The sequence below is a fragment of the Perca fluviatilis genome, chromosome 3 (genome assembly GCF_010015445.1).
Source record: "Perca fluviatilis chromosome 3, GENO_Pfluv_1.0, whole genome shotgun sequence".
NCBI lineage: Eukaryota > Metazoa > Chordata > Actinopteri > Perciformes > Percidae > Perca > Perca fluviatilis.
Window position 1 is genome coordinate 21668020 of NC_053114.1, and position 13804 is coordinate 21681823.

The 13804-nt window shown below is 39.0% G+C and overlaps 2 protein-coding genes across 2 annotated transcripts; both read left to right on the top strand.

Moving 5' to 3' along the window:
* The first annotated feature begins 498 nt into the window (after positions 1–498).
* Positions 499–6280, top strand: mrpl16 (mitochondrial ribosomal protein L16). The gene is made up of 5 exons (XM_039795434.1): positions 499–739; positions 1364–1435; positions 3202–3350; positions 5137–5430; positions 5733–6280. The coding sequence occupies exons 1-5, from the start codon at positions 670–672 to the stop codon at positions 5922–5924; spliced, it is 777 nt and encodes a 258-aa protein (XP_039651368.1). The 5' UTR covers positions 499–669; the 3' UTR covers positions 5925–6280.
* A 124-nt stretch (positions 6281–6404) lies between these two features.
* Positions 6405–13746, top strand: LOC120556067 (centromere protein Q). Its single transcript, XM_039795433.1, has 8 exons — positions 6405–7433; positions 7549–7615; positions 7781–7889; positions 8854–8922; positions 9209–9338; positions 9960–10079; positions 12073–12147; positions 12575–13746. Exons 1-8 carry the CDS (start codon positions 7329–7331, stop codon positions 12773–12775), a joined length of 876 nt encoding a protein of 291 aa, XP_039651367.1. The 5' UTR covers positions 6405–7328; the 3' UTR covers positions 12776–13746.
* Positions 13747–13804: the final 58 nt, after the last annotated feature.

The window sequence follows — 13804 nt, forward strand, 5'->3', positions numbered from 1 at the left end:
AAATCTGATGGATTTTCAAAGAATTTTGTCCTTTAAAGTTTAGCCATGTTATTTGCTTTGAATCCATTTCAAATATTAAACCACATTAGCGCAACAGAGTTTGACCTGGTTCTAAGTCTATAAATAATACAAAATAAAATCATTAATAATACAATAATAATAATAGATTATTGTTGAGCAGTATTAGCTCATATTTGTTTTGCTCTTACAGAGAAACAAATATGAGATCTGTCGTTGGGTAAGCAGAAGCCGTTTGACTGGGTAACCATTCGGTAAGGCCAATCAGAATCGAGTATTCAACACGGCTATGAAAATAAATAATTGTGTCTTTCACACTTAATTATACATCCAGACCATGCACACATCGATTTTATTATGGCCTCAATTAGTTCTGCTGGCAGAACTAGCTGACGTTTGGTCTGGCATTTCAAAATAGAAGAGATGTAGAGATGACTCTTTTATTGTGAAAAACACTTACATACAGGAAGTGTCTCTTCTTCTGGCAAAACTAAAGAAGCAAGCAATACAGCAATGGCACCGACCTTGTACAGAGCATGGTGTTCAGGGTGTTCATAGCAGTTTAATTAGTTAACCGCCTTGAAATGTTCGTATATCGACCACACGAAGTGTCAGTTTGGTGTTTATAGTGTCCTTTGCAACGTTAACATCATGTTTTCCTTCATCAAGGCTGCTGTCGGCGGATTGGCCGGTATCTGTAGAACCCACGGTCACCAACAAGGTAGCTAACGTTAACGTTAACACAAGTTAGCTAGCTAACAGTTAACGTTATACTGACATTTACGTTAACAGTAGGTAACAAAAACTCGCTCCTTTTGGGACTTTCTTGCGTGTGATGTATATATTTATTCACTGGTTGGTTTTTCATGGACCGTACACATTAATAATCATTGATGTAAATTTCTGAGATTGACAAAATTATATATATATATATATATTAAACTTGCAACGTTAGTCTATGGACATGTTATATAGTCACCTCAACTTAACAACTTAAAATTAAAACAATTATTGAAGTAGGATATCAGCCATCAGCATATAGAGCAATACTAGTCAATAATTGAACAACAGTCTCAAACGAGGAATAGTAAAACTCCTGTCTCCTTAAACTGAAAAACACAATGCAGACTTAAACAAGTCTTACAACTTTTGTTTACAATGCCACTGTACACCCAAATGGGGTTTATTCTATTCAAATGGAAATATCAGAAAAGAACTCCTAAAATCACTTTCTCTCTCCCTTCGGCTTGAAGAAACATTTGTTCCAATTCGCACATTTAAATTTAGTAGTAGTATATGAGCAGTAATACATGACACTTCTGTATTGTGCCTAATTGTTCCACAGGTCTTTTACACAGCCACTTGAAAGTCCTAGCTGCTGGCCTGAAGACACATGAAATCCCTCCAGACTACAGTGGTAATCATTTGTCTTCTTGTCTTTGTCTTGTGTGTTTTTAAGCAATTTCCATTTTTTTGTTTCTATATTATTTTATGAAACACATAACATTATTATATGTATACAGTAGAGGGGAAGATGTGAGGAAAAACACTCCATATAGAGTTCCAAAGGCCTGTGTCCATGGTCCAGTCTTTGGATGTTAAAATGTTTGTCTAATTCTGTATGTTGTTTAGATTAGATAGACTTTATTGATCCCAAATTGGGAAATGTCAGTGCTACAGCAACAAAATATCAGACACACAGCACACATACAGAATATACAAGAAATAATAAATGGGATACAGGGCTCCAAACTGCGACCAAATTTGAGAGTGTGCGACTGAATTTTACATCCAGTCGCACATGTGCGACCAGCAAATTTGCCCCCGTTTTTTACACGTTAAATGTCGAAATTTCGGTACCTGAGCGCGTAAGCGCAAGCTTATCTGTCCTCTCTGAAAATTGACAGAGAGCGGTGCTCCGAGACAAACACACACACGCTCGCACACACACACGCGCAGAGGGGCGATCGGCGCAAACTACGTCGGCTGTTTTGTTGAAGTCACAGTGAGTGATGCCGATAAAGTGGTTTCAAGTATGGTTATAGTTTTTAAAAACTTCACACAGACAGCGTTTGCTGCAATATGATATTAAAAACAGTCACGGTGCTGTTGACGTTACACTTCCTCTGAGACAAGCAGCAGGCTCAACTGTGTGCAATTGTGCCCTGGCGACTGACTGACAGGCTGAGGTTGTAAGGCAAGGCAACTTTATTTCTACAGTTCCTTCCAGCAACAAGGCAACTCAAAGTGCTTTACATGAAACATTAAAGAGCAATTGAAAATGGTCATGATGAAAATACAACAGCCTAAACAAGTTACAGTGAGTAAGAAATGAATAATTATTCAATTTAATAGGTTGTAGGGATGGGTTTGGGAGGAGAGAGGGAGGGTTTTATTTTATTTTTTGTTTAATTTCTTTAGAGTGTAACAATAAAATAACATAATGTTCTAAGTACATAGGATAAACAGGTTTGGAATTATTTTTACAACTGAAATAATTGTTTTGTAATTACAGAGGGAAACCATAATTTCAGGTATCTGTACCAATATTGGTTCAGATAGCCTAAACGATACATGTTTAATTTTAAGGTGAATTCATTGTAGTTGTAGACCAGAGCTGGTATAGTTTTAAAATATTTAGTTTACTGTCATGACAGCAATGGTGCCTTCTATGTTACATCTTCAAAAGTGACACTGAATTTGAAACAGCACATTGTAATTTCTGCATCTATTATCAAAGTATTTATTAGTAATACAGTGGAAATTAGTAGAAATGTGAATATTTGGTTAGCATGTTGATTTACGGTGTGTGCCCCTAAATTTTCTGTTTGCGCCCCTAAAATTTTCAGTAGGGGGCCACTGTGCTCCTAGTGAAAAAAGTTAGTCTGGAGCCCTGGGATAGAATACAAGAACAAATATTCAAAAAAATAAAGATAAAAAAATACAAAGGAAAGAATGTACAAACATATATACAAATTGGGAATACAAATGTACAACTACTTAAATAATATTTATAAAGATGTAAAGTAAAACCTTTGTTTGTGCAAGTTGCAGTTAGAGTGCAATATTGTGATGTATATGAGTCTTGTCTCACTCAGTGATGAAGTGTTAAGTTGTGCTAAGCCTGTAGTAGGAAAGTAGACACCTTTTTATGATTGCTCATTCTTGTTTTTATCTCTGAAGATTTGGTGCTGCCAGAGAAACCCAAACTGAAGTTTATGAACAAGGTGCCTAACTTTAAAAAGGCCAAGAAAGAGATGAAGAAGCTACGAGATATCCAAGGCCCAGCGAGGGCAGCAAATGGCTTCACTACAGGACAGTACGCTATTGTGGTGAGTAGGCCTGTAACAATTATTACATAATTGTCTAATCATAATATTTTGCATAATCTCTGTTGCAATTAATTGCAAAATTAGCTAACATCCTAAGGGGTATGACTGTTGATGTTTATTGTTGATTTTAAGAAAAAATGATAATATGATGATAATAAAGAGGTGTGGTTTACTTCATAGGCTGTGTACTTGTAACTTGTACTTGTAATTGTACATCTGGGTCACCTAACAGTGATATAACCAAAAGATGTATACTGGGATTCATTCAAAAGTTTAATTTGTCTGTCAATTCTATTGGTAATCACAATTATTTCTGAGACAATTAATTGTTCAGTAAAATTTGGAATTGTTGTGGCCAGGATAGCTCAGTTAGTAGAGCGGGCGCACATATTCAGAGGTTTATGCCTCGACGCAGAAGGTCCAGGGTTCGAATCCGACCTCCCCCCCCCCGCCCCCCCCCTCTCTCTCCCCTTTCATATCTCAGCTTTCCTATCAAATAAAAGCAGAAATGCCACCCAAAAAAAAGCTCTAGTGGTTAGTGCATTTATGTTCTGTTTGGTGATATCTGACAGCTAGTCTGTATAAGAACTGTGATTTCATCATTTCTTTATATATATATATATATATATATATATATACACACTCTTGAACAAAATCTTAAGACCAGAGAAAACATTGCAAGTTTTCCGCATTTCGCGCTAGTGGATCATAACCGGGTTGTAAGTATTGCTTCAAAATGCCAAAAGAAGAAACGGGAGCAAGAGACAAAAAAATAGAGAGTAGGCAATTTATTGAAAACTGCATTTAAACTTAAACGGGCTGTTCATCTGCTGATCAAAAGTTTAAGACCATAGGCATAAAAAGGTAAAATCTGCACAAAAATATGGCTTTCGTGGGAAAGGGAGCACCAAACATGGGACATTGAAAGGTGGAAGAAAGTTTTATTCTCTGACGAGAAAATAATTTAACCTGGACGGTCCTGATGGCTTTCAACGTTACTGGCATGAGAAGGAGATCCCACCGGAGATGTTTTCTACGCGGCACAGTGGAGGAGGCTCCATCGTGATTTGGGGTGATTTTTCCTTCAATGGGAAAATGGAGCTTCAGGTTGTCCAGGGGCGTCAAACGGCGACTGGCTATGTGGACATGTTGCAGCGGGCATCCCTCTTGACTGAGGGCCCCCGTCTCTGCGGTAATGACTGGGTCTTTCACCAGGACAATGCTGCATTCACACCGTGGATGCCCTTCATGAAGCCATCTTCACCACATGGAGCAACGTTCCCAGCAGCCTCCTGGGAACAGTTGCATCAAGCATGGTGAAACGAGTGTTTGAAGTGATCAACAAGAACGGTGGGGCTACTCACTACTGAGTCCTTTTTTGCGCTTTTAGTACTGTTGTGGGTTTATTTTTGGGCTATGGTCTTAAACTTTTGATCAGCTGATGAACAGCCTGTTTAAGTTTAAATTCAGTTTTCAATAAATTGCCTACTCTGTATTTTTTGTCTCTTGCTCCTGTTTCTTCTTTTGGCATTTTGAAGCAATACTTAGAACCCGGTTATGATCCACTAGCGCAAAATGCGTTTCCCCCCGGTCTTAAGATTTTAATCAAGAGTGTATAATCCAATCTTGTGTCAAGAACAATAGCACTTATGACTTAGGGAAATCACCAACAACTTTATCTTTCCATCTAGCTTTCATCCTCACACAAGTGAAAAATAGTGGTTAGTCAAACGATGGCATTTAAAAGTGACTTTCCTCTTTCTCTCTTTCTCTTTCTGATGCTCAGGCCATGGGAGGGGGCTACCTTCATTGGGGTCACATAGAGATGATACGTCTAACCATCAACCGCAAGATGGATTCCCGGACTACATTTGCCCGCTGGCGCATCAATGGCCCATATAAACCCGTCACACGTAAAGGTCTGGGTCAGCGAATGGGTGGGGGCAAGGGAGCCATCGACCACTATGTGACACCTGTCCGCTACGGTCGTTTAATCGTGGAAGTGGGAGGAAAGGTGGAGCTGGGGGAGGTTGAGCATATCTTGACTGAAGTGGCAAAGAAACTACCTTTCCCTGCCAAGGTGGGTAACAGTATATACTTAGCCAGTTGCTGTCTTAATTTTAATACATTCTGAAAGTTTCGAATAATGTAATTTGAGTACTGAGGTCAAAAAGTGATGACTACATAATTGCACATTTTTGTGCACACAACCTTTTTTTGCAAATGACAAAAATAAAACGCTAAATCTTTGAACGTGTTATTGTTGGAATTAAAATGTTAGGCGCAACAATTTATCACTTTAATTTGTTATTGATTTGCAATCGTTGCACTTTTTACATGATTTTCCTCTTAAAGTATGTTATTCCTATGTATTTATTTCAGGTGATGAGCAGAGAGAGCCTAGCAGCTCTGCAAAAGAAGCAGGCTGATATGGAGCAGAATAATCAGAATCCCTGGACGTTCAAGGAGATAGCGCAGAGCAACATGCTGGGTATCAGGAAGGTGCTCAGCCCCTTTGACCTGCACAACCACGGACGCTTCACAGGCAAATTTCACCTCCCATGGAGGGTGTGACAGACCTGAGGGACAGAAACCGACACCGTGTCCTCCTGTAACACCATCCAGACCACACCGGGGAAAAAGCAACCAAAATGTTTAGTTATATTTCGGAATCTTTTTTTCATTTTTGTTTTTGAATGCAAACGTATCAGTGATTTTGACATTTTACTTAAGGAATATCTTTTCTTTTTTCTGCTTAAAATATGAAAAACCTAGATTATGTATATTGGTTTCACGTGGCGGCTCAAGAATTGTGAAAGTATTGGATTTGGTCTCTGTCTAATTAGCTGCAAGAAGAAGTACAAAAGAAGTGAAAACAACTCTACAGAATTGACTAAATTAGAAACAAATAAAAAAAATAGTTGATTGCATAAGTATTTACCCTCTTTATTGTAAATTGTATAATGGGTTGAATGGAGATCCCCGGTTCTGTTGAAAGCTGCAATTGATAACATCCCCAACACCTGATTCTGATAACATTCAGCCACTAGATGTGGCACTCACTCTCGTTCTCCCCCCCCCCAAGTGATTATAGGTTTAATGTGGAATTCCAATCTCTGATTAGTTAATTTACTGGTCAATATAAAGTAATAGATAAATAGGAACGACATAAGTCCATAGAAACGAAAAATGGAAAGAATATGACAACTGTAAACTACTGTCTACTTAGCGCAGGTTGCCCTAAGAAAGTATTTGTTGCAACAAAGCAACATTTTTACATTTATGTTTTATTCAGAGATGGTTTTTAGACTAGGTAAATCATGAATATGTACATTTTGAGAAATACCCTAAATCCTGAAAAAAATTAATAAATTGCACTGCAGTAAAGTCCTCTATGCTAAAACATTCATGCCTCTATGCCCTGCGTTACCTCCCGTGACTGTAAAAAAAAGAAAGAGCCTTCCTTGAGATATAAGTTCAAGGAAGGCTGTTGCATTTGCCGATTCGTTAATGAATTAATGCGTTTAGTTGTTCTGAACATGGAAGCATTCCTATGTGGCGTTTTTGGCCCTGGTAATGTAATTTTCATAGACAGTATATGGTAATTTTAGCCTGACGGCCTGTCAGGCGCTACTCCGGGTAAACTCACATGTCGTTTTACGCATGCGCATTGTGCGCTGAACCGTTCGAAGGCAGTAGCGCGAAAAAGTAGCTCGACTGTTAACTTGTCTAACAGCTAGCGTTAGCTAGCTAGTTTGCGATTTTATTTGCAAAGATGCGTAGCTACTACATTTGTGTCTTAACGTTATATAACTTGTTTTAGGTCTTAATGTGTACAACAAGAACGCTTCTGCTTATTGTTGCTTCACTAGTGTTGTCTTATTTAGCTACGTTAGTTTAACGTGAGCCACAACTTTAGCTACGTTAAAACATTGGGTTACATTAGCTACTTTATTGTTAACTAAGACGTTAGCAGATATGAAGCCAGCAAGAGGTTCTAACCGGGCCGCATCGAAAGAACCTAACTTGAAAAACAAGAAAAAAAGAGATGAGACGACGGAACAACAAGCGGCAGAGCATCAGGTAACGTTAAGATAAGGTAAACACAGCTGATGTTGACTTCGTGTCTGCAGAGTTCTGTCAGTCTGCTGTTAACTTGTGACCTAACGTTGCTTCACACGCTTTAATGTGTTAATAGGAGCCAGCGCCCACTGAAAAAAAACATGGCAAGATCTCCCACCCAAAACCAGCACAGAAGAGGAAAGGTTAGAACAGCTCTTTTTATTAAGGTGTCCTGCCTCTTCAGATGTAGCTGTACATGTTATAGCATGCAGGGAAAGGATGCAGCATACTTGGACAACAAAGCAAGCCAACCGCACTGTTGTTACTTTCTGTTTTCTTGTGTTGCTCCTGTTTGTGTCCTGAAAAAGCTGAAGGCTCATCTTCGGTCCCAAGCAAAGTCAAAGGTGAGGACAAGTGGAAGCTGATGCCACGTTCCTCAATCACTGCTCTGGAGAACATAATGGACTTGTCAATACTGTGAGTTTCACTGTGTTGATTTACAGCTGAATGCTTTTTTTTTAATTGACACTGTAAGACAGGTATTAATTTAATCAACGTGGATTATTGAGGTTGTAGTTTGCAGTGGTGTTGAACTGGACTGCATTACAATTGTTGTAGTGTTTGTAATTTTGTGCCCACCCCATTTACAAACGTGTGTGTGTGTGTGTGTGTGTGTGTTAGTAAAAAAACAACACCACCACTATCTATGACTTTAGGTAGAAGGTGAACCTAATTTTTATTTTATTTATCCAGGTAAGTCGATTGAGAAAAATTTCTCATCGGCAACGACGACCTGTCACATTCACACAGTTACGCATTCATACCTGGAAGCTGCCCAGTACAACCACAGTCTGATCTGCTGTTCCACTGAGCAGCTCCACTGGAGCGGTTAAGGGCCTTGCTCAAGGGCACCTCAGTGGTGGTAATGAGGGAGGGACAAGCGCTGCTCTTTCACTTTTCCCACATAGATTTTTATCCTGTCCGTCTGGGGATTGAACAGAGGACCTCCTGGTTACAAGCGCACTTCTTTAACCTTTGTGCCACCATTGCCTAATAAAGTGCCCAGGGAATAAATGTTCTGACATACGTATGTATTGTACCAAGAGATAAATTGATAAGCCGGCCAGCTTATTGCAGATGTATTGGTATTGGTGTAGCCTTTATGTCGACTGATGCAATAGATTGGGGAATTGGGGAAATGTCACCTTTACATGGTTTGTTAACCAGAGAGCACTGCCAAGTTGATGTATTGTTATCAGGTTTAAAACTCCCAAATATTAATATAGCTATCGCCCTCAAAAAGCCAGTATGGGTTGGACTGTAATTTTACCCATTTAAGCAGTCATCAGTTTTCCCTCAAAACTAGGAGGCTCTTCAAATACTGCCAATGAATAGTAGTCAAAATCAACTTTTGTAAGGACGCTTTGTTCTGTTTTCCCAGAGCAACTCTTGCTTTGAGACCGAAAGAGAAGAAAGAGAGCCAGGAACATCTGAACATAATGAAAACCAGGTGAGCAAGAAATCAGAAATAACAATGTAAATAAATGGCTTAAACCTGCTTTCCAATGGTTATATCTGTACTAACACCTCCAGTTACACATTTAATGAATAAGAGCAGGTGAAAAGATGCCTTGATATGTGATATCATGATAGGATTCCAGTGAAAGACAAGTTGATAAACGAGCATCAGTTTATCACCCAACCCTAATCAGTCTGATCTTCAAGTATTGAGTCAAACATCATTATTTCAAGTATCAAACAGAAAAAAACATTTATTTTTTATTTATTTATTTTAGGTTTCTTGCTCAATGTGCAGCGCTCAAAGTTCCCGTGCAGAAACAAAATGATTTGGCGCAATCATCTCAGCGCCGCCAGGAGGAGGCCAAGAAGTCCGTGGTTGGAAAGACGACTCTGAGCACTCTGGAGGTGAGAAACGCTGTAGACAGAGGAGGCTGCTACAGCCGGACTGTGGTACAGTCCATGGAGTGCAACTACCTTGTAAATGCATAATGTGTATGTAAATCTGTGTATTTAATTATCTGTAGAAGTGGTGTGCCGTATCATATCTTTCAAGAGAGTACCGGTATAATTTTTTTTATATCACGATATGATGTGAAAAAATTCATATTATGATAATGGCAGTATTCCAACTTGTTGACATAATTGCCTGTTATTTTGGCAACTGTTTCAATGTGCACTTTGTTGTACCATTTATATATTTGAAACCTACTCTGAGTTACTGTTGTTTCCAAACTTAGGAACTGAGAGAGAATTTGTTTTTAGTTCTTAATCAATATTTGATGTCAACTGTTAACGTTTATGCTGACATATAAAACTATAAAACTTATGTTTTGTATTTGTATGTTCTTGAAATGAATAATACAATATTGTTTAGTATTTTGTGATATTATCAAGAATATCATTATCGCAGATATACCCTGAAATATCCTGATAATATATATCGCCCACCCCTAATCTGCTTTATAAGTAAGCAAATGGTGTCTGTAATTGTTGCGTTATGTCTCGTTGTGGTGTCTGGGTTTCCAGGAAGACTTGAGGGCTGTGGTCCGTGCTCTGGAGAAAACCGATGAGCACACTGTCTCTTTACAGCACGCATCCAGCATGCTGAGAGACCAGGTGGAGGAGGAGGACGAGAAAGCTAAAGAGGTGCAAACACTCACATATGCCAGCATGCAGATTTAACAAGAAATCTCTACAACATGTCTTTGTGCCCTAAACTTTTAATATATGAGATTTATTTGTTTTATATCATTTAGGGCTGTCCCAAACGATTATTTTTTAAACGGTTAATCTAGCAATTATTTTTTCGATTAGTCGACTAATCTAATGATTCATTTTTCAATTAGCGATTATTTTCCCATTGCTCAATTATTAACAATTTACACACAAAAAATTTCAATAACGTTCAAATCTCTATTTATTAAAATTGTTTAACACTGCACTGTTCAAGTAAAATGAATTTGTAGTGCAACCTGAAGCCAGATGTAGGCTATCAATCTATCCAACCACAAAAATTAGTCACTTTCAGGAGGAATACAAAAATAGTAAAACAGAGCAAGTGCAAAAACAGTAGTGTATGAGAGATTAACCTGTATTTGCTTTTTTTAACAGTAGGTACAATAATGAATAAGCGCTTGTTTAACATCCAAGCTCTTCTCCCTTTAATTTAACTTTAATTATTTGTATCTAAAGGCTGGTTAAGCACTGTAGGGAGGAGAAGTTGGACAGTTTTTTTTTTTTTTGTCTTGTTCCAGTGATTGGCACATCTGGGTGATGGCGTTGGATATGCGTTAGCATGCTAGACGTATTTCCACTCACATACCCAACAACTGCTGAACAACACCGACACACAGTCCTCGTCTTATCCTCCATTCTCTCGCCTGTAGCCTACTGGAACTGACCCGAAGACCCAAGTTTTTGACACAGGAGGCTCCAGGCTGCAGCCATACAGTATCACAGTTTTCCCCAACTTGCGATCTTAAAGAGGCCGGCGGGTCCTCTAACTCTTGTGGGTCGCCAGACTCGCCACCACTCGCCATACTCGTCCTTTCGTGCTGCTATCTCTGACTCACTCACTGGACCGTCGACCTGACAAAAAAACGCATGTAGGCGGAGGAGCTCGGCTAGCTTCAGAGCTAAGGTGGGGCTACAGATCAGGTGTCCCTAGAACCCGCGTAGCTAACAGTAGTTCCACATTACATTAGTTCCGCATTACATTAATTAATTTGCACACAAGTTTTATTTATTTATTTTATTTAGTGACGCGTTATTTGTGTCGACGCATTTACGTAATCGATGATGTCGACTACATCGACGAATCGTCCCAGCCCTAATATCATTATTCCTTTACTCTATAACTGATCATAGGAGTTTCTTTTTCTGTTTTCAGACAAGCTTGTAAAGGGTTATTCAACCTAATGTTTTCATTATCAAGCATAAAACACTTGGTAAATGTATTGCTCTCGCAGCCTCTTCATTCATCCTTCTTCATCCTCCTATTGGTCTGCTACACTATCCAAAAGATCATCTTTTAAATCCCTCGACGCTCAAATGTGCAGACATCGTGTGTAAACGTATGTGTTTCTGAATCTGTTTTGGAAGCGAGAGAATCATTGTCAAAAGGCAAAATCTGCCTTGCCACATTATTTTCATAACGTCGCTTTTGCCAAAACACTGTGGCGAACATGTTTACTGTCATAAGGTTTTCATAATTTCCAAATATTTATAAAGTCTGACAAAAGTGTCTTTTGAAATGTTGCCCACGCTTTACAGGCCGTTTTATTACCATAGACGTCAGAATTGAGGTGACCCAGAAAGAGAAGTGGTGGACTGTATTTCTCCACACAAATACCCTCCTGTTTGCATTAGTGAGTCTACCCACTTCTTGTTGGTTCAGTTGAACGTATGGTGAAATGTGTCTGCTATGGGGAAGCTGACCTAATGGGTGTATTCTTAAGAAAATAGGTCTGAGCAGTAAATACGGGAAATGTCTGTTATCAGTTTATATGATATACTTGAACCAGATCTGAAGCAGAGTTTTTCATCGTTCTCATTCTGCTTTAATTTGACTTCCTTTAGATAAAGATATACATTTGTACTCATGCATCTTGTTCTTCCTGTCTTGTGTGTGTTCACACAGGTCTTACAGATAGCTGAACAAGCAGATCTCAACCTCCCCCCTCTACCTCCACAAAAAGATGAAACAACATTAGAGGTGAGCATGGGTGGTGCACAAAACACACTTGCACAAAATCTAGTTTTAGCTTGACTTGTCCTTATTGCACAATAACTGTTTTCATAAGCATTCGTATTGTTCAGTCACTTTTCTTGTGAGTAAGATGTCAAAATATCTGAATGGGCACTTTCTATCGAAAGTTACAGGACAGTCTGAACATGTTCTCTGTTGTGCAACCTTTTTGTAATATATTGTGAAAGTGTGAATGGTGAAAACTGTCTTATGAAAGGCACAGAGAGAATGTGGCATTGTGGTTCTGTATTGTGTCGGTTGATCTTATCAACTACAGGAAAAAGCTTTGTTGTTGTTTTTAAGTCTCTGAGAACATTTTACAAAACACTGTCACAGTACTTTACATTTACACAAAATCACACAGCAGTGCTCAACATTTTTTTGTGTTGCTCAGGCTCGATTGAGAAAAATTATACCAGACAGTGACTCTGAGACCGCTGCCCGGAAACTGGGAGAAATCCTGCAGCAACCAGAGGCCATTCAGGATGCCCAGGCGCTGCTGCTACAGGCACACAGACACGCCGATCAGCTCTTCAACCCGATCAGTGGTGCACCTTGTTCAGACGGGTACCTCACCAAATCTCTGCTTACATAAGTCTTTTTTATTTTTAAAGGAACACTTAAAGAAGTTTGCAAGTGTGCACACATTTTTTGGAGCTTTGGTGTACAGGAAAATATTACTGCAATAACCTGCGATACCCATTTAGTGAAAACAATTGCAGCCACTATGTGAAGTATTAGAAAATGTCCAAATTTGGCGGCAACAATGGTAGCAAAAAAAAGAAAAAGAGAGACACTGGGGCAGACTGCAATCGTGGCTCTTCAAAACTGAACTTGTTTTGGTGGATTATTGCACCCTGCAAAATAAAACGCCCCACACAATATTAAATGAAGTTAACTGTTCACACAATACAGAAACGTGAGCTATTTAAATTAGCTGGAGACATGGTTAAACGTCATTTGCTCTATCGCCGTGTGCATTTTGTCCATAGCAGATCCCAGCCAATCGGTCCCAAATGGTCCCAGTTAGAGAGTAAATTCCGTAAACATATTCTTTTGTAACTCTTTACAATCATTCCCCCGAAAGAACAAAGCAGGGCTGCCTTGTTGCACGATCCCTTTTTCCCCCCAAAATGGGCCATTTTCAGCATGTAACGTTGCTCTGGTTCCGGTTAATGGTTAAAGGTTTCCTCGATACAACCGGAGTTTAAAGTAAACCCAAAGAAAGCGGGAAGCGAGGGACATCCGGCGAACTACCGGCAGCGTCGGAACGATTTTGTAAATGAGCCGTCGTCGATATAGACTATATACACCCTAACCATTCGGCTACCAGTGAGCCTTTTTCAACAGTGTGCTGCCCTCAGTATTTTAAAGCATTCTATTTTAGATGTAAATTATAATTAAATTGACTGTTGCACAGTGTGGATGCATTTGTTGTTGTTTTTTTGTTAGAAAGTTAAGATATCCGACTTCTCTGTCGTCATTTGAGCCTAAATACCAGAACACAAACCACATTAAAGAAATACTATACTTGCAAATAAAGAATAAAGGTTTGTAAAACAATGATTAAAATGTGTCCATGGGTCCTTGAAGGCATGAGTGCATGCTGTAGACGTAGAAGTAT